Source organism: Eleutherodactylus coqui, chromosome 13, assembly GCF_035609145.1.
Source record: "Eleutherodactylus coqui strain aEleCoq1 chromosome 13, aEleCoq1.hap1, whole genome shotgun sequence".
Taxonomy (NCBI): Eukaryota; Metazoa; Chordata; class Amphibia; order Anura; family Eleutherodactylidae; genus Eleutherodactylus; species Eleutherodactylus coqui.
In genome coordinates this window covers 57,378,402-57,402,998 of record NC_089849.1, presented here as the reverse complement: position 1 = coordinate 57,402,998, position 24,597 = coordinate 57,378,402, and the positions used below count along the sequence as shown (strand labels likewise).

Here is a 24,597-nt window from a genome sequence, read left to right as displayed (position 1 = left end):
AGCGGGTTCCTTCACATTAGCGATGTTTTGTAGGCTGCTACATTGCGAGCAAATAAATCGTGGGTTGCTGAATATTGCCGCGATTTGCGAGGTTTTGTAGCCCACGTTTCCCTGTGGAGCCTTCCTTTGTGTTGCATCACATCATGCAAAAACACGGTTTTCATTGAATGGCTGCAATTGGTTCATCGAGAGCTGGCTCTGATTGGCTGAACCACATTACATTTTGGCGTTCAAGAACCAATCAGAGGCAGCACTTCCTAAAGGCGGGGTTTTTCACATTCCTGACCAGGAAGCTCTGCCGGAGGACTTCAAACACGTGCTGGAGATGCAGAGGAGACGTGCGGCGTAGTCAGATAGCGCCTCTTAGGTAATGTTTTGGGGTTTTTTTTCCATGCAGCTGGGGCTTATTTTCGGGGAGAGTCTATATTTCAAGCCTCCCCCCCCCTCCCCGAAGATCCTGGTCAAAAAGATTGCTCCAAAAACACTATTGCCGCAAGAAAACGCAGCAATATCGCACAGAACATCAATGCAACATTGCTGCGATTTCCTTGCACCGATATCGCAGTCGCCCGTTTGAAAGGGGCCTTAATCATAGACATGACAGGACATAATTCGCATTGCAAGATCTTCTAGTCGTCATCGTACCCTTCGCCCTGTGTCTTTGTTCACAAGCGAGATCCTCTCTTCACCAGTTAGAATGCTAACGTCCACTTTACCAGGGTCCTTGCATCGTTGATGCCTCGGTTTGGGTTTGTCTGAAAAACTCTGTAAAACATTTTGGGATTTACTCTATAAAATTTGTACTGAAAAGATTAGCGTCTGCTCCAGAAAACACTAAGCACTTTACGCAGGTTTTCTTAGAGCTCCGTTTCTCGGTTATACTTTCTGGAAAAACAGCTGACACCCTACTGAAAAGTGCAGACAGAGGTTCCTTGACCATGTCTATAGGCTCACGGATATGAGTATTTCTGCCTCAAGACCTCTATGTCATATTTGGCAGTTTCTCAAGGTTTGGTGATCATACATAAATGCGATTCTCTAGTCCCGGACAAACCAAGGAAGTCACTCTGCTTCTCTGACTAGCAGATGCACACTGTGCATTGGTAGTCTAATGGCCCATTTACACGCAAAGGCAATCTTTCAAAGGATTGAAAGATTGACAGTTTTAGTGATCGTTTTGCATGAAGTGCTAATAGACACTAATGTCCTTTAACACTTTATCAGCTTCATTTGCATGTAGAAGGGCCTCTGAGAGCACAGAATGTGGTATAAGCTCTGCACACAGCTCTATTATTCTCGCATGGGCGGTTGGAAAAATACAATATAATCTCCGACCCCCACTGTGGAGAACACAGTATAATCTCCGACTCCCGAAGAGAACACAGTGTGCGGTCCCAGGTATCTCTCTCCAGCTGATCGATGGATTTTAAGCTCACCTTTAAATCATCGTTCAGCCAAAGAGTAAATGATGGCAGCGTTTACACACAACGATTATTGCTCATATGCCATCCTTTGAAAGAATTTTGAGCGATAATCATTGACCTACACTCTGTGGCAAGTCAGAGTAGCATCTAGTGTCTTAAACTACCAAAGCATGATGAGCATTTGGTAGTCAGAAGTAGTGCGGCCATCTTGGTTTATCCATGACTGGACAGTCACTTTATAGGGTTTTTCTTGGGACTTACTTTTACCAGTTTAATGTTCACTTTCCTTCCAAAAACTGTTGTAGAGCAGATGAGCATACGTACAGGTTAGGTTTAGATGCAAAACAAGGTTATCAGAGGACACTACAAACACCCACGACAATAACAAGTGTTATATACTTACACCTGCGTAGGTTGGTATATCTATTGTGCAGTCTGACTGCTGGCGCAGCCACTCCAGGAGGCTCTTGTTGGGAATCACCTTCTCAGCTTGTGCCTTAGTAGCTGTAGCTGCAGAATGTGAAGAAGTGACAGAACCTTCAATGTGAGCTGAACTAAGTTGTGTCGAGTCCTCACGTAGCCCCTGGATGAAAAAGAGAGTATGACCAAAACAAGTATAACCTTTACTAAGCTGCATAAACATACTATATAGCCTACTAATAAACACAAAACATATTTAAAGGCTATTGCACGTTTTAAAATATGTTTTTGGAAAGGATGACTTTTTGTAATTGGTTTTCATTAAAAATACTTGACTTCTATGCTTGAATTGTTTTCCAAAGCACTGCAGATTGGAAGACTGAAATCTTGTTAATTCTGTCAGTTAGAGTAAACTGACTGACTCCTGCCTTAGTCACCTCCCCTGTCGTGAATGGTATTCACTGGCTTTCCACTGAGCTATTACAGAAAGCTGTTTGACAGTGTCGGGGAAGGTGTAGCAGATCAGGAAGACAGACAGCAGAGAAAGATACTATACAGAGGTCTATAATTCACTTAAGATGAATTTTCTTATCGGCAGCAGTGGGAAACGGATCAGCAGCTACTCAGAGACAGGATGGAGAGATAGCTGTGTAGTATTGAGTGGGTGTGGTTATCTTACACAGCTTCTGAAATAGGAGAGGAGGAGCTGAGCTTCTTTCTGCACATTCATGAAAGAGACCAGCTGATCAGTCATAGGAATGCTTCCTGAGCTAGAAACTTGAAAGTAGAAGATCTTGCAAACCAAGTATGAGGCTTTCTAAATACCTGACAAGGAAAACTCAATGCAATAAAATAGAGTATTGTTTTTTTCTGCAGGAACTAAGTTAGATATGTGCGTATTGATTTTTGATGAAAAAAGGCTTGCATAGCCTTTAAAGCTAACAATTGATAAAATGCAATAGTGGTCTGAGACACATGGCTCTTGAACTAAAAATGTCTGCTACCCAGATCCCCGGCTCAGCCTTCTTGGGTTAATGCATAATAGAATCCGAACACTATTAAAAAGATATTAAAGGGGGTTTCCAGAACTTTAACATTGATGGTTTTTCACAAGTCATCAAGTGAACGATGACAGTTTATTCAGGCAGATACATCGTTCGCATATTGTTCAGTCATTTACATGAACCGCACCAGTAAACGTGAAAGACTAAAAGATTGCTGCTCACACACAACAACGTGCAAACAAGCAAACGATTATTTTTACGCCTGTATAAAATGAAGAAGCAGCAAATAAATTCTTGTCATCATTCAATTGTAGGCCTTGTTTACACTAAACAATTATATTATAATTCGCACGATATAACGATTTTTTGAACGATCATCGTTCCGTGTAAAAGTGCTCTAAAGATCTCAGCAGGGAGGAAGTAAAGGGCTGAAGTAACTCAAGTCTCCTCCTACATTGCCCTATAATGAAATTGATGGAGTATGCAGTTTGCAATTTTATTAGTTTACCAAACAGCAAAGATCACTTAGTTTTTAATTCTATCTTACAAACTTGAATTTTTGTAACCTGAGGTGCATATCTTAAGGAACTTCAAAGTGGATAACTGGACATATGCTTTAAGCACCATAAAAGTAGAATTTCTTTGAATCATGCAGAAAATTCCTATAGCATTTATCGAGAACCTAGGCAATACATGTGTATCAGTCCCGTCATCTTGGGGCAAAATTACCCTCCTTGGTTTTGAAAGCCAATTTCACATTGCCCTCGCATTATTGCAGCTCCCCCTTACCACAATTCCTGCATGCATCCCTCTGTCTTTCAGGAACACCAGATCCATCCCCTCTACATTTTTTCTTCTTCCTCTTCTCCTTCTGAGAGTAGACTCATCTCTCCTCAAATTACCATTAACAATTTGTCCCGTAACAGGATGGATGAGTCCAGCCTGCAAGATTCCTGATAAGTCCATTCCCAAAGAACTTTGCAAGCCAGTCATGGAAGCCATCTTGGGCGTGCTGCTATTGATGGAATAACTAGAACTGCCCCCTGCGGCCTGTTCTCTGCAAAGTTCCATGGCGGTCTCTCTCCATCCATTCAAGGCTGCACTGGTTCTCCCAAGTGGAGTATTAAGATGCTGCATACCCCGGGGCTTGGCATCTGCCCTTTCACTCTCAAATTCAAATGGTCTTCTATGCTTTCGCTCATCATTTGAAAACGCTGCAGTAGTGAAGGTTTCCTTGAAAACAAAAACATGAAAAAAGGTGTGTAGTTTTCTATTCCGGGGAAATACTATTGATGAGCTATCCTAAGGCATATTAGCCTTTTACTCACCACTTCTACACGAGCCAACCTAAACAACCAATCAGCCAACCCAAATAACCAATCACCGGGAATGAGTAAATCCAGACAACCAATCAGGCTGTGAATGGTGCGGATTTGGGGAATAATATAGATACATGCTATCCTAAGGATACATCATCAATAGTTCACTGGCAGGGGTCCACCGCTCGGGACCCTAACAGATCAGCGGATCAGGTGCCCGCTGTCAGCACCACAACACACAGGAGTACAGGGTGCAAGCGGATGCTTCGACCCACGTGTTGTGGTTGGCACTTATAATTGTAGGCACAGCTCCCATTGATTTTAATGGGAGTCTTGCCTAAAATTACCAGCGCCGCCCACTACACAGGGGTCGAGCGATCTGCTTCTGCTCCATACCCCTGTTTTGCCCCGGTTGTGCTGGCCTCTCCCCACCCGCTGCATGAAGACGGATATCTCTCTACCCTTTTGTGTATAGGGATAGAGCTGTCAGTCTTGATGCAATGGTGGGGATGAGGCCGGCACGGCCCGTTCTCATGACTCGGAGCCCGGCTTAAAATAAAACTTCAAAGTCTTTTAATTCTGAAAGACCACAGCTTTTCAGAATAATAAAAAAAAAAACTCGCGGGGGCAATAGGCATCTTTGTCTCCGGTTCATGCTGCCCGTTGTTTGAGCAGCCTGAATCTGACGACAGAATCCCTTTAAGGTCCCAGTAATGCATATTAGTCTGGTATGTATGGGACCCACATCTGTCAGACATTTGTGACACATCCTATAATATGAAAAACTTCTGAGTTGGGAATACCCCTTTAACCCACACATCACCACCTACTGGCACATGCTCTAGAATATAGGTTTGAAACCAAGTTTACCTTCTGCACATGCGACCCAGGAGAGCCATTGCTGTATGTTGAATTTTGTGCTTCTGCAGTGCTGTAGCTGCTCCTCGGACACAGATTACTATTTAACACTGACGGTACCATGCACTGTGCTTCAAACTGTTGGCTGGAGGATGGCCATTTTCCCTTCAGCACCGAATGGCAAATATTGTCTATCCGGTTAATGATAACTCGATCCTACAGAAGAGGGAGAACTTCAAATTGGGGTTCACATACTTAACAGTTATCACAATGTTGTTATAGAACATTGCTTGTAGGTGCACAGTGACTTGACAAGTAGACTCGGATTGTTTTAGGACAGCTTGTGTCAGTCCCCTGGCAGGAAAGAACTTTGGGGTATTTGGGGTTCCCTGAAGTCGGCTAGCTATCAGATCATTCTTCTTGCTACTGATTGTTATTGTCATACAATTTTTAGAATACCATTTTGAAAGTTGCTTCAAATTTGGTATCGCACTTTAAAAGCTGCAATAATATACACGGTGTCCACAGAAATTCATATGAAGCGCAAACAAGATATTTCCAGTATGTGTGGAGCTGCTTATTCCAGTGCTAAAATAACCAGATGACGGGTACAATATGATCTACGGCATGACGAACCGCTACTCCTTCAGCACATCGTATGGATTAAGGAGGCTTTGTCTACCCGGGATGGAGTGTGTAACCATCATAATGTGCTCTGCTGGGTAGAGCGTGTTCCATGATGCTTGCGACAAGTGCAACACCAAAGGGATTTTGCCCTAAAGGTCTTGTGAGCAGCTCCTAGGTTCCATTCTCATTAACGGCACGTATATCGGAGCATTCTCAATACGACAGGGAACAAAAGGCTCCATAACCTGCTCCTGGCACAACATCAACGGGGTCAGTACCATAACGATTGTGTTCCACCTCCCAGAGAGACGTGAGTCAGTGGCTCGCAGCTCAGTTTGGAACCAGTTGGATTGGATAACAAGGCCCTGTTCCTTGGTGACCACGTTCCCCAGACTTGTCTTATTTGGATTTCTTTCTATGGGGTCCTCTATGATGGATGCCCAACAGCAACTCATGAACCGGAGAGAAGAATACATGAAAGGCCTCCGAGACAGTGACCCGGAAATGCTACTTGCTGTCCATTCCACTATGTTCAACTGTGTGCACCTCTGCAGAGCTATGGATGGCGGTCGTTCTGAAAATTTTCTGCAAGATAATAAAGCTCACTTTTTGGTTTTAGGCCCCACTTTTGTCTTTATCCTTTATAGTCAGAAATTCTTTGTTACGCTAATTCATCTTCAATCAATTCCCTTCGGTTATTTTAGCGCTGTAACTAGCAGCTCCACACAATGCGGGAAAAACTCTTTTGCCATCAGATATGTAGGGGGTTACTCCAGGTATATGCCATCACATACCATCCACCTGTTACATTTTGGCGTAGCGGACAGGATCGCTCTAGTGGTGGTATGTGGAGTGCAGCAAACCCCCACCAATGGACAGGTTGCTGAAGAAAAAGGGGGAAATGTAAGGGGTTAACCCAAGTACTGTATATGCCATCACATACCATCAACCTGCTACAGATAGGCATTTCTGTGGACACCCTGTATAATACTCACCCTATTCACAGCCTAATGACCACAGAGTTGCCACATGCATTATAATAAGACTAGGTTAAGGCTGGATCTACAGCAACATTCAGCTAACTGTGTATAACAAATATAAAGAACCCATTTTCATATCCCCATCCCTAAAACCACTGAATTGGGGTCATCCATACCAGGCATCACTCATTGATGGTGTTCCCTAAAATACAACATTTGGTTAAGACTATGATCCCACTGGAGTCTTGGCTTCTGTTTAAGATAGAAGTCATGATGCAGTGTCAGATCTGCCATGTGAAAGATCCAAACAATGACAATGGCCCCATTGGCTTATAATGAGGTTGGTCTGGGCTCACGACGGCAGTGCCAACATTACCCAAGGGCATTGAGTAATTTGTTAAAAAACCACAAAGCGAATGGGAACATCTAGTTCCACTCTGGGTTACATAGTAAACCTGAAAGGAACAAAAACAATGAAAACGGAGAGATTTGCTTTTAACACCTTTGGCCACTCAGAAAAAGAATACAAGGTTTTCTCCTGTAGCAGCTGAGCGATAGTCGGAGCTCTACCATCTTGGAAATCCTGCGCTGCTTCCTTAGCAGTGGACATTGTGCAACTTTTAGCCTCCTCTTCTGAATACTTCTCAAGAAGTTCTACACAACACAAAAGCACAAGTCAACGAGAAGAAAGAATGAGCAAACGGTTACACATTCAAGGTTCTGTTTGCACTGGGTTCCATTTTTACAGGAGTCGTGCCAGGCCCCACGGACTTATATAATGGTTTTACTAGGTTTCCCCCTACCTCAGCATGTTAAAGTGAATCAATCACCCATTAGCTACGTTTATGGACTGCAAGTAGATGATCTGCAGAGTCCAGGGATGTAAGGGTTATACTTACCTTCCCTGTTGTTAACCCGAGGTCAGCGCAGGAAGCTGCCACTAAATACATAGAGCGGCATGCTAAGTAGTCCACCCCTTCTAATTTTATAGAGTTTGGACTACTTAGCAGCGCCACTCAATGCGAAAAGCGGTGGCTTTCAGAGCTCATACCAGGAAAATGGTGGGGAAGGTAAGCATAACACTTTTCCCGGATTCGACGGCTCACCTACTTTAAGCTCATAAGCTTATATTATAGGGCTAAAAGTAAGTGACAGAGTCTCTAAACTATTCTGGTCTCCGAAGAGTAATGGAAACCTGATGGAGAAGAACTGAAGTGTGAGCAGAGTCTTATATTGCTAAGCTGGTTTCACATTATGTTTATTTTGTGGAAAACATCGCTTGTTCCGTCTTGGCTTTTGTTGGGACAGAAACCAAAATGGAACCTGGACGTCACCGGTAAGGGGTGAAAAAGACTGACTGCGACAGATACTATGTGAGATGAGACCAAAGAGGGCTCTGCCTCACATATTCACCCCTATGATGCCATCCACGTTCAGTCTGCAGTTTTCTGCATGGAGGACGGGATGGAACCAGCATTGGACCCCTAAAAACATCACCTGAAATAAGCCTTAGTGAAGAGTTTTATGATTTTTTTTTATCCAGAATGCACAAACCGTAAATATAAGATTACAAATATGCAAAAAAAGGGGAAAATATACAAAAATGATAAGGAGACGGGGAGCAGCAAAAAAGTTCGATAAAATAGCGGTTTGCTAAACTGATAAAGTGACATGACAAACTTATGGTATGGACCTAATACAATGGACTCTCTAACCTGTGGGTTCGGACTTCCATATCCACGTTCTGCCATACTGTGTGGTATCTTCTGACAGGTAAACACAAAAGAGAAAAAAGAGAAAAATCCCAGGCCGGTGCTCAGTGTGGGAACTGGTACAAACACACACTAATGTAGTGCATGCAGAATGGTCGGACACACTGACAATACTAAGTAGGAACCTCAGTGACGGCAGAATAATGGGACAAAAAAAGTCTGCATGCGGTGATAAAAGCTGGACGTACAAGTACAGTAGCGGTAAAATCGGAAAATGACGATTTTGCGCAAGGTTATTTTAAATTCCTGGACGGAAGCGCAAACATTTTGTGAACAAACCCAGGTTTTACCTGTGCGCCATTAGCGAGCAGAGATCGACAATACAGCGCGTCAATAGACGCTCATTACTGTCATTTACATGCGAGAGATAATAGCTGTTTTGGGGATGAACAATTGTTAATACGATTCATTCCCATTGTCTCCATTTGTCGGCAACGTTTACAAATCAATGATGCGATCAGCCGACCAATTATGGACAGGTTTACATGGGACAATGACAGGGCAAACTAACGAACATAGAAACATTTGCTCCCAGTTATGGACCTTTTCCAAACCACTGTCTGACGTCTAAAGACATCATGATTTAAGGCTGTACAGTTATGATTTTGGAAGACGTCCGTCGGGGTTCTCTTACTGTATATTGCCAGCCTGTCCGCTGCCAGAGCCTATCCAACGTGTCACCTCATGCAGTACTGGCTTTAGCCAGCATATGGCGCCATTGTATAATGGCAGAAAAAGAGTAAGCCCCCTAGGAAAATCTGGATACAAATTGGATTGGAAAGGGATAACAGTCCTTAATAGTCCGAGTAACAACGACCCCTCCAATGCTATCCTGCTGTCCCACCAGCATATTTGGTATTTTAGCCGCACTTCAGTAGCGGTGAGCGATTCCAGCGATCTGATTGGTTGTTGGGTACACACCCCCCTTTGGAAATGTGCACGAGTGCTACTTCACGAGAGCAGGTTTAGGGTTAGGGTTAGGCTTATTTTCCGACCCGCCTATGGCCCTGCTGCTGCTTATTTAACGGGCCGGCCACTCGTGCACATCTCCAAAGGGGGGTGTGTACCCAACAACCAATCAGGTTGCTGGAATCGCTCACCGCTACTGAAGTGCGGCGAAATACCAAATATGCGTCCCACCATAGGGTGACAATAATACCAGGAGATCGGAGAACGATCCTCTCATAAGCTGCACAGAGAGGTGACAAACTCAGTCCTGTCCTATATGTAAAATCAGGGGTGTACAGTTTCTTTTCACTGGGTCAAATTTCCATGAAAAATCACGTCATCGAGTACAGCATGATTTAGCCTGCAGTACCAACCTTGGCCACTGCACAATATATGGAGCAATTTGCTTCCTGCAGCAGAACAGGAATAAGACAACCCCTTTAAAAGGGAATTTGTCACCTACTTTTAGCCCTGTAAGTTAAGCCTATGGACTGAAAGTAGTTGACCAACGGAGACCAGGGATGTAAGTGTTAGACTTACCTTCCCTGTCGTTCCCCCGATGTCAGTGCTGGAAGCTGCTGCTCAACAAATTGAGCGGCGCTGCCAATTGGTCCGCCAATTTAAAATTACAACGGCGGTTTCGAGCATGGACACCAGGAGAATGTCAGGGAAGGCAAGTATAACTCTTACAATACGCGGACTCAATGGGTCACCTACTTTCATCCCATAAACTGATTTTCTAGGGCTAAAAGTAGGTGACAGATTCGCTTTAACTATCACCAAGGCCAGACGGTCATGTAACAGCAGTGAAATAGGGCTGCAATACTGCTTCATGGAATCATAAGCAAGTAGAATTTATCTACACACCTTCAACGTGATTCAGGAAGCATTGCTCCCAGCTGTGTTGCCATGTGGTCCTAGCCTAAAGGTGATTCGCTCTACTATAACACAACTTTTTAGATATGGAAGAACATAGTCTGCTATATTCTACACAGTGAAGTACTTGTGTCACGATGCCAGCTAAGACTAATGATTGGGACCGGGGTGACGTCACTATGTAAGCCCTGGTCCATGGAATCATCATGCCGGCACATGCTGACTGTCATTTCGGTGTTGGAAGTGCTATTTCTTCTTCTGTATGTGGGCAGAGGGTTGGCTGAGAGGTGGGACAGCCCAGTCAACCAATTGGTATTAGTTTGTGTACCTTTATTCCAGCTCCTCCACACAAAGTGTATTCCTTGATCTCATCTGACTCCCTATTGGATTACAATATTGAAGATCTGGTCTGGTCTGCGACTCTGTGTCAGACTGATTCCTGCTGACTCGGCTGTAGGCTCAGTCTGATCTGGTCTGCAGTTCCCTGCCTGATCTGGGTCTCGGGTTAAAGTCAAGTCTGCCGTTCATTCACTATTCTATCCAGGTTGTTTGTTAGACATTTTATCCTGCATAATTGTGCTTATTATATTTGATTAACATCTAGGTGCTGCCACATTTCCTGCTGTCTTCTAGGAAAAGTCAGCCTCGCGAAGGTTCCTGACATGGTGCCACCCTTATCAGGGTAATCGGCCCCCTTATAGGTAGGGTCTTTCCATATCTGTAAGGTCAGGGTCAGGTTCCCTTTATCCCCATTTTGTCATAGACTATTTATGCCATCTGTGTTTGTACTGGAGTATATATACTCATCCTTTCAGGACATTATTATTGCATCCAAGTCAGACTTAACAACTTGAAGCAGCATGAAACAAATTCCAAATGTCCTACAGATAGGTAATTATGTCTATTCATGACCCCAAAAGACCTCAGAAGTTAGCAAAAATAACATAAGTGCTAAAGAGTCAGCATTATTCAAGTGTAACACCCAAAATATGTTCTTAAATCAGAAAAACATCAATTATCGCATGGAGTGAAGAAAACTGCCCCAATACTACCAAACACTGTTTTAGACCCAAATAGAGCAATGATGTACGAGTATGAAAACCTACATGCAACAACGAAATACACACATATCCAAATATATTAAGGGTACAAAATGGAAAATGAAGAAAATGTTTAAAAAAGTGCAGGTCATCGCTTACTCTTACAACCGCATTCCTCCTCGATATTCTCCTTCTTAACTTCACAGACCTCCAATTTCACATCTCCATCAGAACCAGATTTGGAGCAGTCTATGGGCTTTTCATCAGAGTCTTTGGCTTTCAGGTCCTCAGCATTTCGCTTTAAGAGGCCAGAAAGCATTTCTCCAGTTTTGTGTTTAGACTCTGCGGAGTCTTTATCATCCAGGAGTTGGGCAGAGCAACTTTCCTCTGGCTTCGAGGCATCATTTTGAATACTTAAATCCTTCACTTTGTGCTCATCACCACATTCTTCTAACGGAAGTTCCTCCATGTCGTCTAACTCCTTGTGCCATTTTACGATTGGGTCATCCTTAATTTCCTGGAGCTCAGCCCCCCATTCTTCTTTTTCTTCCTCTGGAAGATTGCAATTTGGGTTTTGAGGGCTTTCCCCAATGATACCACAGTTTTTTTCTTCAGTGCTCAGACCTGAAGGTTCTTCGAATGTTTTGTCCAGAAATTCAAGTTCTAGACCTAAGGATTGCTCAGCAGTTTGATCAAGACTTGTACAAAAATGATTATCAATCAACGTCTTAGAGTCTTTTTCTCCAATGTTTTGGCCATGTGGTTGCTCTTCATCCTCTGTAGACAAACTAAGATGACTATCAGTGCTGTTAAATGGTTTGACTAATCTATCTTGTCCTTCTAAAGGATCACATTCCTCACCATTGCTTCCCAAGAAGCAGTCTCTAGATACAGGTTCCTCTTCTTGCGATAAATTTCCTTCTTTGGTGTTACTCAGCGAGTAGTCCGTTGGTTCACTTTTTTCCATGCCCAAGAAGCTTGAAGTGAGAGAGGTCTGTTCACTGGTGCCAGCTTGCAGAAGAGTACTGTTACATGCCTTATCATACATCATGCACATGAGCGAGTCGGGTAGAGAACAGTCTTCTTGGCTGTTGGACATTATATCGCCAACTTGAGAAATTAAATTTTCACAGGAAAGATCTTGAGGACTACACATTCGACCTTCAATTGGCTCATCCACAGCTTCAGACTTAATTTCAGTCTTGGCTTCAGTCTTTTCAGACTCATTTGTCCCTTCTAGGTGACATGCAGATGGTTCATAATCTTTAGAAGCCATCTGATAATGGCAACACATGTTCTCACCGCCATTTCTTTTATGCTGAGAGTAATTTCTATAAGCATCCAAGAAGGAAAGTTGAGGATCATTCATGATATAGTAATCTGTACGGCTTAGTCCATGTTTGGCTGTACCAATTAAAAGATCTCTATCATGTTTGCCACATTCCCACCATACAGGAAGATACAGACTAGGCCTGCACAACTTTAGACGTTCGTGAAGCTGTGGATGCCTCAAAACTTGTTCTCGGACCTTTCTTAGAAGTTCTATACGATACAAGGTTCTCGCTGCACGTTCTTCTGTGATAGGGTCCAGAAAGAGAGAGGGATCAGCTGAACCTGGGAAAGAAAGAAAAGACGACAGGGTCGGAAGAGAGGATAGTCTTTTGATACATAGAAAAACTCTGAAAAATCAAGGAGTATATTCTTTTTACCATCATCCTTCCTGAGTGGCAGGCGACAGACATTCCTGCACATGGCTACAAAGCTATGGAAATATTTTTCTAGGCTCTCATCCGTCTTCTTATCCAGGCGGGACAATGCTCTAAATTGCGTCCAATCGAAGCATTTCTTGTCTGGATCGTAGATTACTCCAAAAGAGGACACTGTCCGATAAAAGTCAGCTTGTTCTCTTCTGGTCCACCTTTCAAGTGAAAAACTTGGTATGAGTTACAACTCCCAATAGACAGTTTTAGTTTTCGGACAGTTTTACCCATTATGGACCAAGCACTGTAAATTTACGGTGCTTGGTGCGGGGGTTAAAACCCAGCCGTATGTAAAATTACAGCAGGGATTAAAGCCTCCTGCTTCTGCAATCAATCAGAAGCAGGATGAGTTGTCAGCGGTTAGTCACAGCTGATAACTCGGAGGAGGAAGTGAGTTTTAAACCTTTTCTGCCTCCTTTCTTTAGTACACAGTGCTCATGTACTAAAAAGTGAACTTTTTCCACCAGACTTCTGCCCTATTGAGCAATTCCAGCAACCTGATTGGTTGTTTGGGTTGGCTGATTCACAGCCCCTTCACTGCCCCTTTTGAGATGTGCACAAGGATAGGAAAAAGTTAATATGCGTCCTATCCTCGTGCACATCTCAAAAGGGGCAGTGAAGGGGTGGTGAATCAGCCAACCCAAACAACCAATCAGGTTGCTGGAATTGCTAAAATGGGCAGAAGTCTGGTGGAAAAAGTTAATACTTTAAAAGTTAAACTAGATTTAAAAAAAAATTATATATTTTTTTAGCTTTTTACCCCCAATAAAACTAAAAAAAGTCAGTGAAAAAGATATTAAAAAATAGTCCTACATGACACAGAAAAAAAAATGCAGCAAAAATAATTTTGGTAGCTAAAAGGGAAAAAAATTGGGCAGTAAAACTACCACATGGCTAAAATTCCTAAAAAGTGTCTGATCCTTAAGTTATAAAACAGCCTGGTCTTTAAGTGGTTAAAAGGGGATTTCTGAGAGCATAATATTGATAACTTATCCTCAGAAGAGGTAGTGAATATCAGATGCAGCAGTCTGTAATGGTAATGCAGGCTAGGTCCCATTGAAAGGAGTGAGAAAAAGCTTGCACTACCATTCCAGGCCACTGCACAGTGTATGGAGCTGTGCCATTTCTGGCACACAGCTGATCAGCTAGGCTGCCGGGTGTGGAACTCCCACCGATCTCATACTGATGACCAATTCTGAAGATAGGTCAGTCATCAATACTATACTCTGGGAAACCCCTTTTACAACATTTGCTGTCAAACAGCAGCCATATAGATTTGACCTACCCTTTTCGACTTGCTATTCAAATACATATACATCAACAATAAGAGGTTCTACACTTGTTAAAATGGACCTTGGTTAATCCTCCTGACAATGTTTGAACACACTGACAACTGGGCTTTATTATTCCTTTTGTCGACAGTGTGTGCGCCAACAGAAATAATAGAGGAACAGCAACAGAAGGTTCTAAGTAACGATGCTCCAGCATTGCTATTTCATGGAGAATACACGCAAGTAAATAAACAGGTATGTCAGGACAGTGAACACATCCTCTCTAAATAAAATGTAAAAGTAGTTCCTAAGTAGCTGGTAGAGGATTCACAATCTGTAACATGCCGACACCGATATTAACCCCTAAAGGACCAAGCTGTTTTGTACCTTAAGGACCAGACACTTTTTACGGATTTTACCCATGTGGTGGTTTTACTTCCCTATTTTGTTTCCTTTAGCTATCAAAATTATTCTTACTGCTTTTTTTCCCGTGAGATATAGGACTATTTTTTTAATATCTTTTTCACAGTTTTTTTAGTTTTATTGGGGGTAAAATGCTAAAAAAAAAAAAAGCTTTTTTTTTTTACCATTTATAGTTTTGTTATTTTTTTATTTAGTATATGTATGCTAACAGAGTATGAAAACGGGTTCCTCTATTTATTTCGGACGTTTTGATATATAGTATGTATGGTTTTGGTTTACAGGGCGCATACGGCGACGGTTTTTGTTGGCGTCGGCTTTGTGTTATTTTCTTTCTTATGTATGTATTGTTGTTTTATTCTGTAATTTTGTTTTACTGATGTATGTAATTGTGTTTTTTTTTACTATCTATGCCCCCCATGAGGTCATGTAAGACCTCTGGGGACAATGATTTTTTTTTTTTTATTTGACACTTTCCCACTGTAGCTGGGGCATCCCACTGTTAGGCCGCCTGCACACGGGCGGAAATCCCGCGGTGGGATTTCCGCCACTGAAAGTTTGCATAGGAGTGCATTACAATACGCACTCCTATGCAGACGGCCGCGGTTTGGCCACGCGAAATCTCGCGCGGCAAACAAACCGCGACATGTCCTATTTTTGTGCGGGGTACGCACTCACCCGGCCGCCGGCTCCGGTCTGCGCATGCGCCGGCTGCGCCGCAGCCGGCACATGAAAGAGCTGGGGCCGCCAGGCGTGGGAGAGTACGCGCTCGTCCCTGCAGGCTCTCGGGTCGGGTCCCGCGGCGAGAATTCTCGCTGCCGGATCCGACCCGCTCGTCTGCAAGCGGCCTTACAAGTGAAAACAGCCCCTGCAGTGACAGTAGTCACTGGCAGAGCTATCCAGCGTCTAGTCTGACCCTCCAGCTCTGCTGTAGCAGGGAACCCAGGCGGTCACATGACCCCCCGGGCTCCTGATGTGAAAGTTACAGTTTACTTTCACTTTCTAGTACACAGTGCTCATTGAGCGCTGTGTACTTGGGGAAGCAGAAGGCAGAAAGGGTTAAAAACCCCTCCTGCTTTCTTCTCCACGTTATCAGCTGTTACTAAGGAGACCTAAAGCGCCGCTGTAATTTTACTTACGGTGGGCTTGAAACCCAGGACCAGGCGCGGTAAATTTACAGTGCCTGGTCCTTAATGGGTTAACGCTAAGATACAGAAGTCAATGCCCTGCTGACACAAAATAAATAAGCAATACATATGCCCATAAAAATACCTCTTCTGCATTTCTTTCATAATTGGATCCATTTCTGCTCTCCTGACCATTTCTTCCTGAAGCCAATAGCTGTGGCTGGTGGGAGCCAAGATCTCTGGACGTGCCAACTCCTTGCGATTGCAGCGCTGATACACAGTAATGAGTCTACGAAGCCTCGCCGTCAGTGCAGATGCAACAGGCCATAACAATCTGTCTGACTCAGGACTATCCTGGGCTTCAGAGAACATGGAAAATATTAGCAGCAGCGGCAATAAGGCCACACACTTCATATGGGTAGATAAGAAAAGTCATTTAGAACTTCAATATAGTTTCCCTGACGGTCGCATTTGTAAAGTACGGCAGATTATGTTGGCACCGTACAGGGTGATTTAAACAAATGGTACAAAAGTAAAGCGGATTTATTGATACGTGAACTAACATACAACATGATATGAAAAGATAGGAGAACTCGTCAAGTGTTTACTGTACCTTACAAATGTTCAAAATATTCGACATGTCAATTCATGCATGAAGAACTCAGCTTTACTTTTGTGCCATTTGTTCATAATCACCCGGTATAAGGATTCTTCTTCTTTAATAACATGACTGTACAATAATGTCCTTGTAATTGTCCCGTGTTATATTCTCACCTGGATTACTCTCCTCATCTATCTGCTCCACACTGTTCACACGGGAATTTTTCTCCACCTAGACATCAAATAATGAATGGAGGACAGATTTAATACATTACCAAGTCTTTTGGTCAAATCGACACACATAGCTGTGGTCTGAGATTTCATTCTGACTGAAGAAACAAATACAGAATTTTTATATCCACCCTGCATCAAAGGACTCAAAAAAAAAAAAAAATTTTACCTCTTGCTGCCCGTCTAGTTTACTTTCTTTACTCTCTTCTTTTTCACCACCACTCCTTGAAAAAATAAAAACAGGAATTAACAAACTTGTTTCAAGTACACGTGGTCAGAAAAACTGAAAAGTTCAACTAACTTTCATAGGGCTTTTCCAGGATTCTTAGTGGACAGACGATTAGAGATGAGCGAGTATACTCGCTAAGGCTAACTACTCGAGCGAGTAGTGCCTTAGCCGAGTATCCTCCCGCTCGTCTGTAAAGAGTCGGGTGCCGGCGCTGGTGACAGGCGAGTTGCGGCGGTGAGCAGGGGGGAGAGAGGGAGAGAGAGATCTCCTCTCCATTCCTCCCCGCTCTCCCCCGAATCTTTAGAGACGAGCGGGAGGATACTCGGCTAAGGCACTACTCGCTCATCTCTACAGACGATGCTTAGAATCTGACCCATTGGACCTGCACCCAATAGCAGGATGAACTCGCTGCAGCGCTCACTGCTGGCAAAGCAATATGCACACTTATGTGGCTGCCTGGTACTGCAGCTTAGCCCAGTTGACTTGAATTGACTGACCTGCAGTACCAGTATTCTACCAGATTAGCAGGGATCCCGATTCACAATATTCATACAGGACAGGCCAACAATTAAAAATCCTAGAAAACCCCATAAAAGTGATAGTCCGAGACATTGACTATTAATCACCTATACTGCGGATAGGCCATCAATAGTTGATCGGCAAGAGTCTACTGCTCAGGATCTCCACCAATAGCCTGATTGCCAGGACCTCTGTTAGTGTGGTCAATGCTGGAAGCAGATACAGCTGTCTGTATAGCAGGGCCCCACTTAATTCAGTGGAAACTGTGCCCGTAGTACCAAACCAGGCCGGTACAATGTTGACAGCGCTCTCTGCCTCCAGCACTGTTAACATTGACAGCAAGCTGGCATTGATTTCAAGTGCCAGTCCCCTGCTGATCAACAATTGATTACCTATCCTAAGGATAAGTGATCAACAGTTAAACTCCTCTACAACTCCGTTAACATAGCCTTTATGTCTAGTTCAAGGAAATGTAATAGAACTTCAAATTATTCTGATGTGATGCCTTACCGCTCTGCTACGTCAGGAGCAACATCATTAACTCCATCAGCTGACAGCGAGTTCTTATCTGGCATTCCAACTTTCTCCAGAAAGCAGAGGGCCGGATCTGCTCTCATGGCACAGTAACGCTCATAACCTAAAGAGGTACAGGTATTAAAAAGAGAAAAGAAATATCAGTTAATGCTTTAATTGCAGGAGGTGAGCCTACATTTCTGTGGTCAGAGGTACATACCATGCTTATAGACTCCAACCAGGAGTGATTTATCAGCTTCTGCATCCCACCAGTCCACAGGTATTTCTACATAATCTATGTCAGGTAACAGTACATCTAGGTTTCTGTAACGGAAATGTAACACATCAGAAACCGTTTATTCTCATATCTAGTCATATCAAAAAAACTGTTTCTCAATAGTACAAATACACTATTAAAGAGCTGCCTCAAGAAAAGTACCAGTCTTCATGGCAATGCTCCCTACAGGTGGCACTAGAGAGTTTTTTTCTCTTCTGGAGGGCAGCAATAGTACAATTTCACATCTTCTAAAGTGGCAATGAAATTCACAAACATCATTCTATACATATAAAGAATTAATAGCTTTACATGATGGGAAAATAGTGGCCAGGCAGACCCCTGTACTACATATAACTAGAGGTCCCAGAGATTGAATGCACAAAGCGCAGACATTTACGGCACATGCTGTGTCCAACTTGGAATATCCCCTGTTAAGCCCTCCGATTCACCAAAACGTCATTGTTTATAGGGTACTTTCACACATTGTTTTGATTGCATTTTTGGAAATCAAAGCTAGAAATGCATTTAATAAAACTAGAGAAGTTGTATATACTTCCGCTCGCTGTGTGAACCATTCCTGATACTGGTTTCAAAGACTGCATCTCAATCGTACGTGAGAAAGTACCCTTATGGCATCATTAATGTGCCTTAAAAACAGATCAGATGATAACGAAGTTGCATTTCTCTCACCTTGCATTTACACCTTCCAAGGCCTTGACAGCAGCATCACCCAGAACCTCTGCCTTGAGGTAGTACAGCATACGAACTCGAAGGAGGACCCTACCAAGAGACAAAATGATCAACCAACATACTTTTGGGCAACGATCCATATAAATGACCTACTAAAGAGAATCCCAACTAAAATTTGCTACTTTTACAGAACACTCTGGGTGTTTACAATGCTTTCAGAATATCAGATTCCCATCACCTGCAAATTCTCATCCCATTCATGGAGACACCTTTACACTCACTTGTTGCAGTGCTGCTTCAGATGCTTTTTGTAGCTGTCATCATGCAGAATGATCTCAGGGTTGCAGCTAGCGAGCCAATCTGCGTTCTTTATTTCTGGGAGCAACATCTGGTTCTTCATTTTCTTCCCTTTTCTCCCACGTGGGACTGGTGCAGATAAACCTGAAGCAAATAGCAAACAAGTACACCATTAAAACTACACCTGTTAGCATTTATAAAGAGAGGTCCCTGAGCTATATACCTCAGCTGCACAAACAGCTCTGCTAGTCTGCTTCAATGTATCATGTTGCAGCCTAGTCTGGATACAATTAGAGATGAGCAAGTATACTCGCTAAGGCACATTACTTGAGTGAGTAGTGCCTTAGCCGAGTATCTCGTCGCTCGTCTCTAAAGATTCGAGGGCCGGCGCCAGTGACAGGTGAGTTGCGGCGGGGAGCGGGGGGAAGAGATCTTCCCTCCGTTCCTCCCCGCCACTCCCCGCCGGCCCCCGAATCTTTAGAGACGAGCGGGGAGATACTCGGCTAAGGCACTACTCGCTCGAGTAATATGCCTTAGCGAGTATACTCGCTCATCTCTAGATATAATTGCACCCACCTCTCGGCTGAGAGCAGGACTAGCCATGTACTGGTGACCCATGAAGGGGACCAGTAGTGTTTTCAGTCAAAGACAGCAAACTAGTATGTGGACAATTGTAAGGAGCTGAAATGTATATTATATTAGAAAGTTGCCAAACTGCTTTTATTTCTTTACACTGGTTTTGCTTTATTAAAGGGGTTTCGTCACTACAATCAAATTTTCTAACAGCTGGACCTGGAGTAAAATAAAAAATACACTATACTCGCCACTTGGGGAAACAGATCAGCGGCTCCCACGACGCTGGCGCCGTCTCTTGTTGCATACGTTCGGCAGAAATCTGGGGATTGCTGTGGCCAGTCACATCTGAACTTCTGGCATCAATGCTCACATCCTGGGCGCCATGATGCCTAGATGGTGAAGCCACCTGACTTCTGCCGCATGTACACACACCGAGAGACTGTGCTGGGGCCGCGGAAGCCCCTCAACGGTGCCCTGGTGGGCCGTGGAGAAGAGATTATAGTCTATTTTTTATTTTACACGGGCCAGTTGTTAGCACATTTTTGGTTGCAGTGACAAAACCCCTTTAACACACAAAGGAATGAAGTGGTAGTGTACAAGTGTGACCGCTGCCCTATTTATACAGAGACACAAGGGATTCCCAATTCTCATCATAGTGGTTGGTCCACCACTGAACAGACATTTAGCACCTAACCTATGGATACTACTACTAATAATCTTTGTATAGCGCCAACTTATTCCACAGCGCTTGTTCCGGCTACCTGTTATTCCGGATACCTTGTTTTTGTGGGACAAACTCTTTAATTCAGCTCACAGGTATAATGAATTACCCTAGAATAAAACCAATAGTGAGCCCCAGGAGCACTAATCCTTCCATGTGATTAATAATAATGAGAAATGATCAGTCAAAATCCAATGCATGACTTGCTCCAAATTCAAGATCTAATTGGTAGCAGGAGGAAGTCTTACATCTGTAAAGCGGCCCCGCTTGTCTCCTGCATCCTCCACTCGGAGCGCTAGGTGATCGCTCAATGTTTGAGCGATCACCTTGCGCTGTAAAAGAACAGAACGATTATCGCTCAAAAGATTTTTTGAGCGATAATCGTTGTGTCTAAACCAGCCTTAAGTTAGAAAGCTGAAGAGGAACTTAAAAATAATTGTGTCTGAGTGTGTAAGCTAAACTAGAAACCATGTTGTATGTCCAAATGACTTGTTGATTCTGCAATCCTGCATAAAGCAATGAATATGCCTATATGTCTAATACAAAGCAGAGGGGCAACAAATAGAGGTGAACTAATTGAAAAGGGCATCTAACGAGCAACTCTCTTTCAGAGTGTTGCGCCTGACATCTGCATAGAGTTCATACATAGGGCTCACTTAGGGAATAGTAGAGAAAGTGCCCATTACTGTGCATATAGCCATCTGCCTTATTACTGGGAAACAGCTGTTAATTATTAGCTGGAGGACTAGCATGCAGCTCATGAATATCAAGGAATAGTAATTGTTAGGAAATTATAGTACCAGTGTTTCTGGTGGCACAATGCACCACACAGCTTTGCCACATGCACATCACACACACAGCTGTGGTACATGGGCGTATGACAGACACACACAGCTGTGTACATGCCATGCATCTGACAGACACAGCTCTGCAACATGATATGCCCGTCACAGACACAGCTTTGTTACATGACATGTGCCTGACAGACATGACATACGCATGGTACAAACACAGGTCTGCTACATTATATGCGTGTGACAGACACAGCTGTGCCACAGTACATGCACGTTACAAACTGAGCTCTGCTACATGAAATGGGAGTCACAGACACAGCTTTGGTACATGACATGTGCATGGTACAAACACAGCTCTGCTACATTATATGTGCATGACAGATACAGCTGTGCCACAGTACATGCGCATGTTACAAACTAAGCTCTGGTACATGACATTCGCGGCACAAACACCGCTGTGCTACATGACATGGGCGTCACAGCTTTGGTACATGACATGTGCCTGACAGACACAGATCTGCTACATGACATGCACCTCTCAGACAGAGCTTTGGTGTACATGCACCTGACAGACACGACATGAGCATGGTACAAACACAGGTCTGCTACATTATATGCGCGTGACAGACACTGCTGTGCGACAGTACATGCGCATGTTACAAACTCTACTCTTCTACATGACATGCGCGGCACAAACACAACTGTGCTACATGACATACATTCATGCTGACTATACACATTACACGCACAGCCATTAGACAAACAGCAACTCGCAGCTCTACTACATTTATGCTGACTGCACACATGACACATACAGCTCCTGGATACAGTGATGAGCCCCTGGTCATGTGATCCCTGACTCCACCCACACATGTGATCACATGATGGTGACATCATCACAGGTCCAGGTAGTTTCTGTTGGCTTATCCATTACTATCAAACTCCAGAATGGCTCCTTCCACAGCAATGACATCACCACAAGTCCTTCAGCCCGCCGGATCTCTGTGGTGACAGTAGGTCGGTGTCTCCTGACAGAACCGCAGAGTTGTGTCTGACAAAATAACAGCTTAGCTGTATCCACAGTGTGTAAGGACCTGCCATAACGCCGCCGGGAGGCAGAACTATGACTTCGCCAGGGGCGGGGCTACGACATCACCAGGGGCAGGGCTATGACATAGCCAGGGGCGGGGCTATGAGTCTTACTCGCATACAAGCAGACAAGTGGTCATTAGTAGCTTGATTAGTTCTGTGTCTGGCAGCTGCAAACAAAATGCAAGTTTCTTAAAAACTACTGCACAGGTACAGACAGCAGACATATCACTGCAATCAGTGTGCCTGCCACTATGATATGCTGTGCACAGTGAGAAATGCAAACAAACTATGACCAATTCCCTTTAAAGCGGTTGTGCCAAATTGAAAAGTTATTCCCTCTCCACAGGACCATAAGTGAAATGAATGGCGCCACAGTGTACATGTACAAATGCTGCTTCATTTGTGCGGGGACCTTCGGGATCTCTCGTTCTTAGGATCACTGGGGATCCCAGTGGTCACACCCCAACCAATGATTAAGTTATCCCCTATCCTGTGGATTGGCTAACATGAGGATGTCCTTCTAGCGATCCCAGCTACAGAATCAACATGTTTAAAAGTTGAAGAGGATTCAGCAAATGCTATGTTTGTATTGAGATACAAGAATAGCACTGCAGATCACTTGGCACGACCCCTTTAATGCTGTGTGCACTTATTCAGTTCAAACTGAAAGAAGTTCTACAACTACGAGAAATATCATTCACACAGAAAATAAACGATTGAAAAATATAAAATTTGTCATACCCGAGTGGTTTTGCAGAGCCTGGTTGTATCCATCCTTCGTAGGAGTAATCAGGTCCCAGATGAAACTTTTGATCTTCTCATCTCCTTTGTAATGTTTGACGCAGTAGACTAGCAAAGCCCTGCAGATCATCTCCATATCTTTTTCATTCAAATGCCATTTGAATCGGCCAAGCGTGAGGATGTCCTTCCAGCGTCCCCAGCTACACAATTAACATAATTAAAATGAATAGTATTCAGAAAATTGCAATGCTTCTACTGAATAACAAAATCAGCACTGTAGATCACAAAAGGAAGCCCTACATCTGCATAAATACGGTCATTGGACCCCACATCTGCCCAGCCTTGCCTGATCCCTACACTGGCCCAGAGAATAACTAATATTGCACAAATGTTACCAGTACTTCCTTTATTACCAGTTACCTACCCAAATATGAGAAGGTTCTTCTCTACCCTAAAGCATTCTGCCCGCAGATACCGCCGTGTTTTGTCATTCAGTCGTCTTGACCTTGTAGGACGCTCCTCGGTATCGCTCTCCAACTCTGAAAACTCCATCAACTCATCATCCTCAAATGAATTGTAGTGTTTTGTTTGCCTCCTTACGCGAGGGCGGTCAAGGACTAAACTGTCCTAATGAATGGAAGAAGTGCAGAAATGACTGTTGTAGTGAACTACTATACCCTAATTGGGAGCTACAAAATCACAGGAAACAACACTTACCTTCTCATTTTTGGCATCTGTGTCCAGCTCTGCAATCTTTGCCCATTTTTGCCAGAAGTTAGGGTCATCTAGAGAGATGTCCGTTCTATTACCGGAAGACACAAAACTGGCCTACGGAGGGATGAGGCATTGAAAAACACGTCACTGCCAAATTTACAAGAATGTGTAAACCTGAAACATATTTAGAATATGTTATTACATTTCTTTCTCTACCATGTTCTTTTTCACATTGTATTTCCTACTGATGGTTAAAAAAAAATAAAATAAAAATGTAATATCCCAATTCAAAAAAATTAGATTTTTGTGCTTACCATAAAATCTTTTTTTCATCTGGGGACACAGCTGAGGACCATAAGGTATAGTTACTGCCACTAGTAGACGGACACCAAGCATAAAAAACTGTTAGCTCCGCCTACCAGCTATACCTCTCCTGCAGACACCAAGCTAAGCAGTTAGTATTCAAGCAGTAAGAACATCCTGCAGGCAAGAAACAGGTTAAACCAGTTCAAGTGAAACAATAAAACATAATGCAAAAGAGCTTAGAACCTGGGACTGCTCTGGGAAGAATGTTCCAACAACGAGATTGCGGTCAGAAACTTTTAAGATCTTTGGAGAGGTGTTGTCGCCCCCCAATGAACGAGACGAGAAAGATTTTATGGCAAGTATAAAAATCTTCTCAGCCGCCGCATTAAGAACACCGTTGAAGACCATGGGACATTCCAGAGGAGTCCTTCAGGCGTGGAAAAAAAATAGA

General features: G+C 43.4%; 1 protein-coding gene across 4 annotated transcripts in view; it reads right to left on the bottom strand.

The window, feature by feature from the left end:
- The window catches only part of CHD6 (chromodomain helicase DNA binding protein 6), a 108,184-nt gene that overhangs the window by 4,232 nt on the left and 79,355 nt on the right, over window positions 1-24,597 (bottom strand). For 3 of the 4 annotated variants that reach the window (XM_066586619.1, XM_066586621.1, XM_066586620.1), the window contains 17 exons: window positions 23,844-23,954; window positions 23,551-23,753; window positions 23,127-23,326; window positions 19,187-19,346; window positions 18,906-18,995; window positions 18,159-18,262; window positions 17,936-18,062; window positions 16,847-16,901; window positions 16,621-16,678; window positions 15,992-16,205; window positions 12,978-13,186; window positions 11,428-12,882; window positions 7,135-7,286; window positions 5,038-5,241; window positions 3,638-4,081; window positions 1,828-2,007; window positions 646-765 (listed from right to left, as the gene is read on the bottom strand). In XM_066586619.1, the coding sequence (XP_066442716.1) occupies window positions 646-765; window positions 1,828-2,007; window positions 3,638-4,081; window positions 5,038-5,241; window positions 7,135-7,286; window positions 11,428-12,882; window positions 12,978-13,186; window positions 15,992-16,205; window positions 16,621-16,678; window positions 16,847-16,901; window positions 17,936-18,062; window positions 18,159-18,262; window positions 18,906-18,995; window positions 19,187-19,346; window positions 23,127-23,326; window positions 23,551-23,753; window positions 23,844-23,954 (4,086 nt within the window). The remainder of the gene's footprint in view (window positions 1-645; window positions 766-1,827; window positions 2,008-3,637; window positions 4,082-5,037; window positions 5,242-7,134; window positions 7,287-11,427; window positions 12,883-12,977; window positions 13,187-15,991; window positions 16,206-16,620; window positions 16,679-16,846; window positions 16,902-17,935; window positions 18,063-18,158; window positions 18,263-18,905; window positions 18,996-19,186; window positions 19,347-23,126; window positions 23,327-23,550; window positions 23,754-23,843; window positions 23,955-24,597) is intronic. The other variant, XM_066586623.1, reaches the window with a different exon arrangement.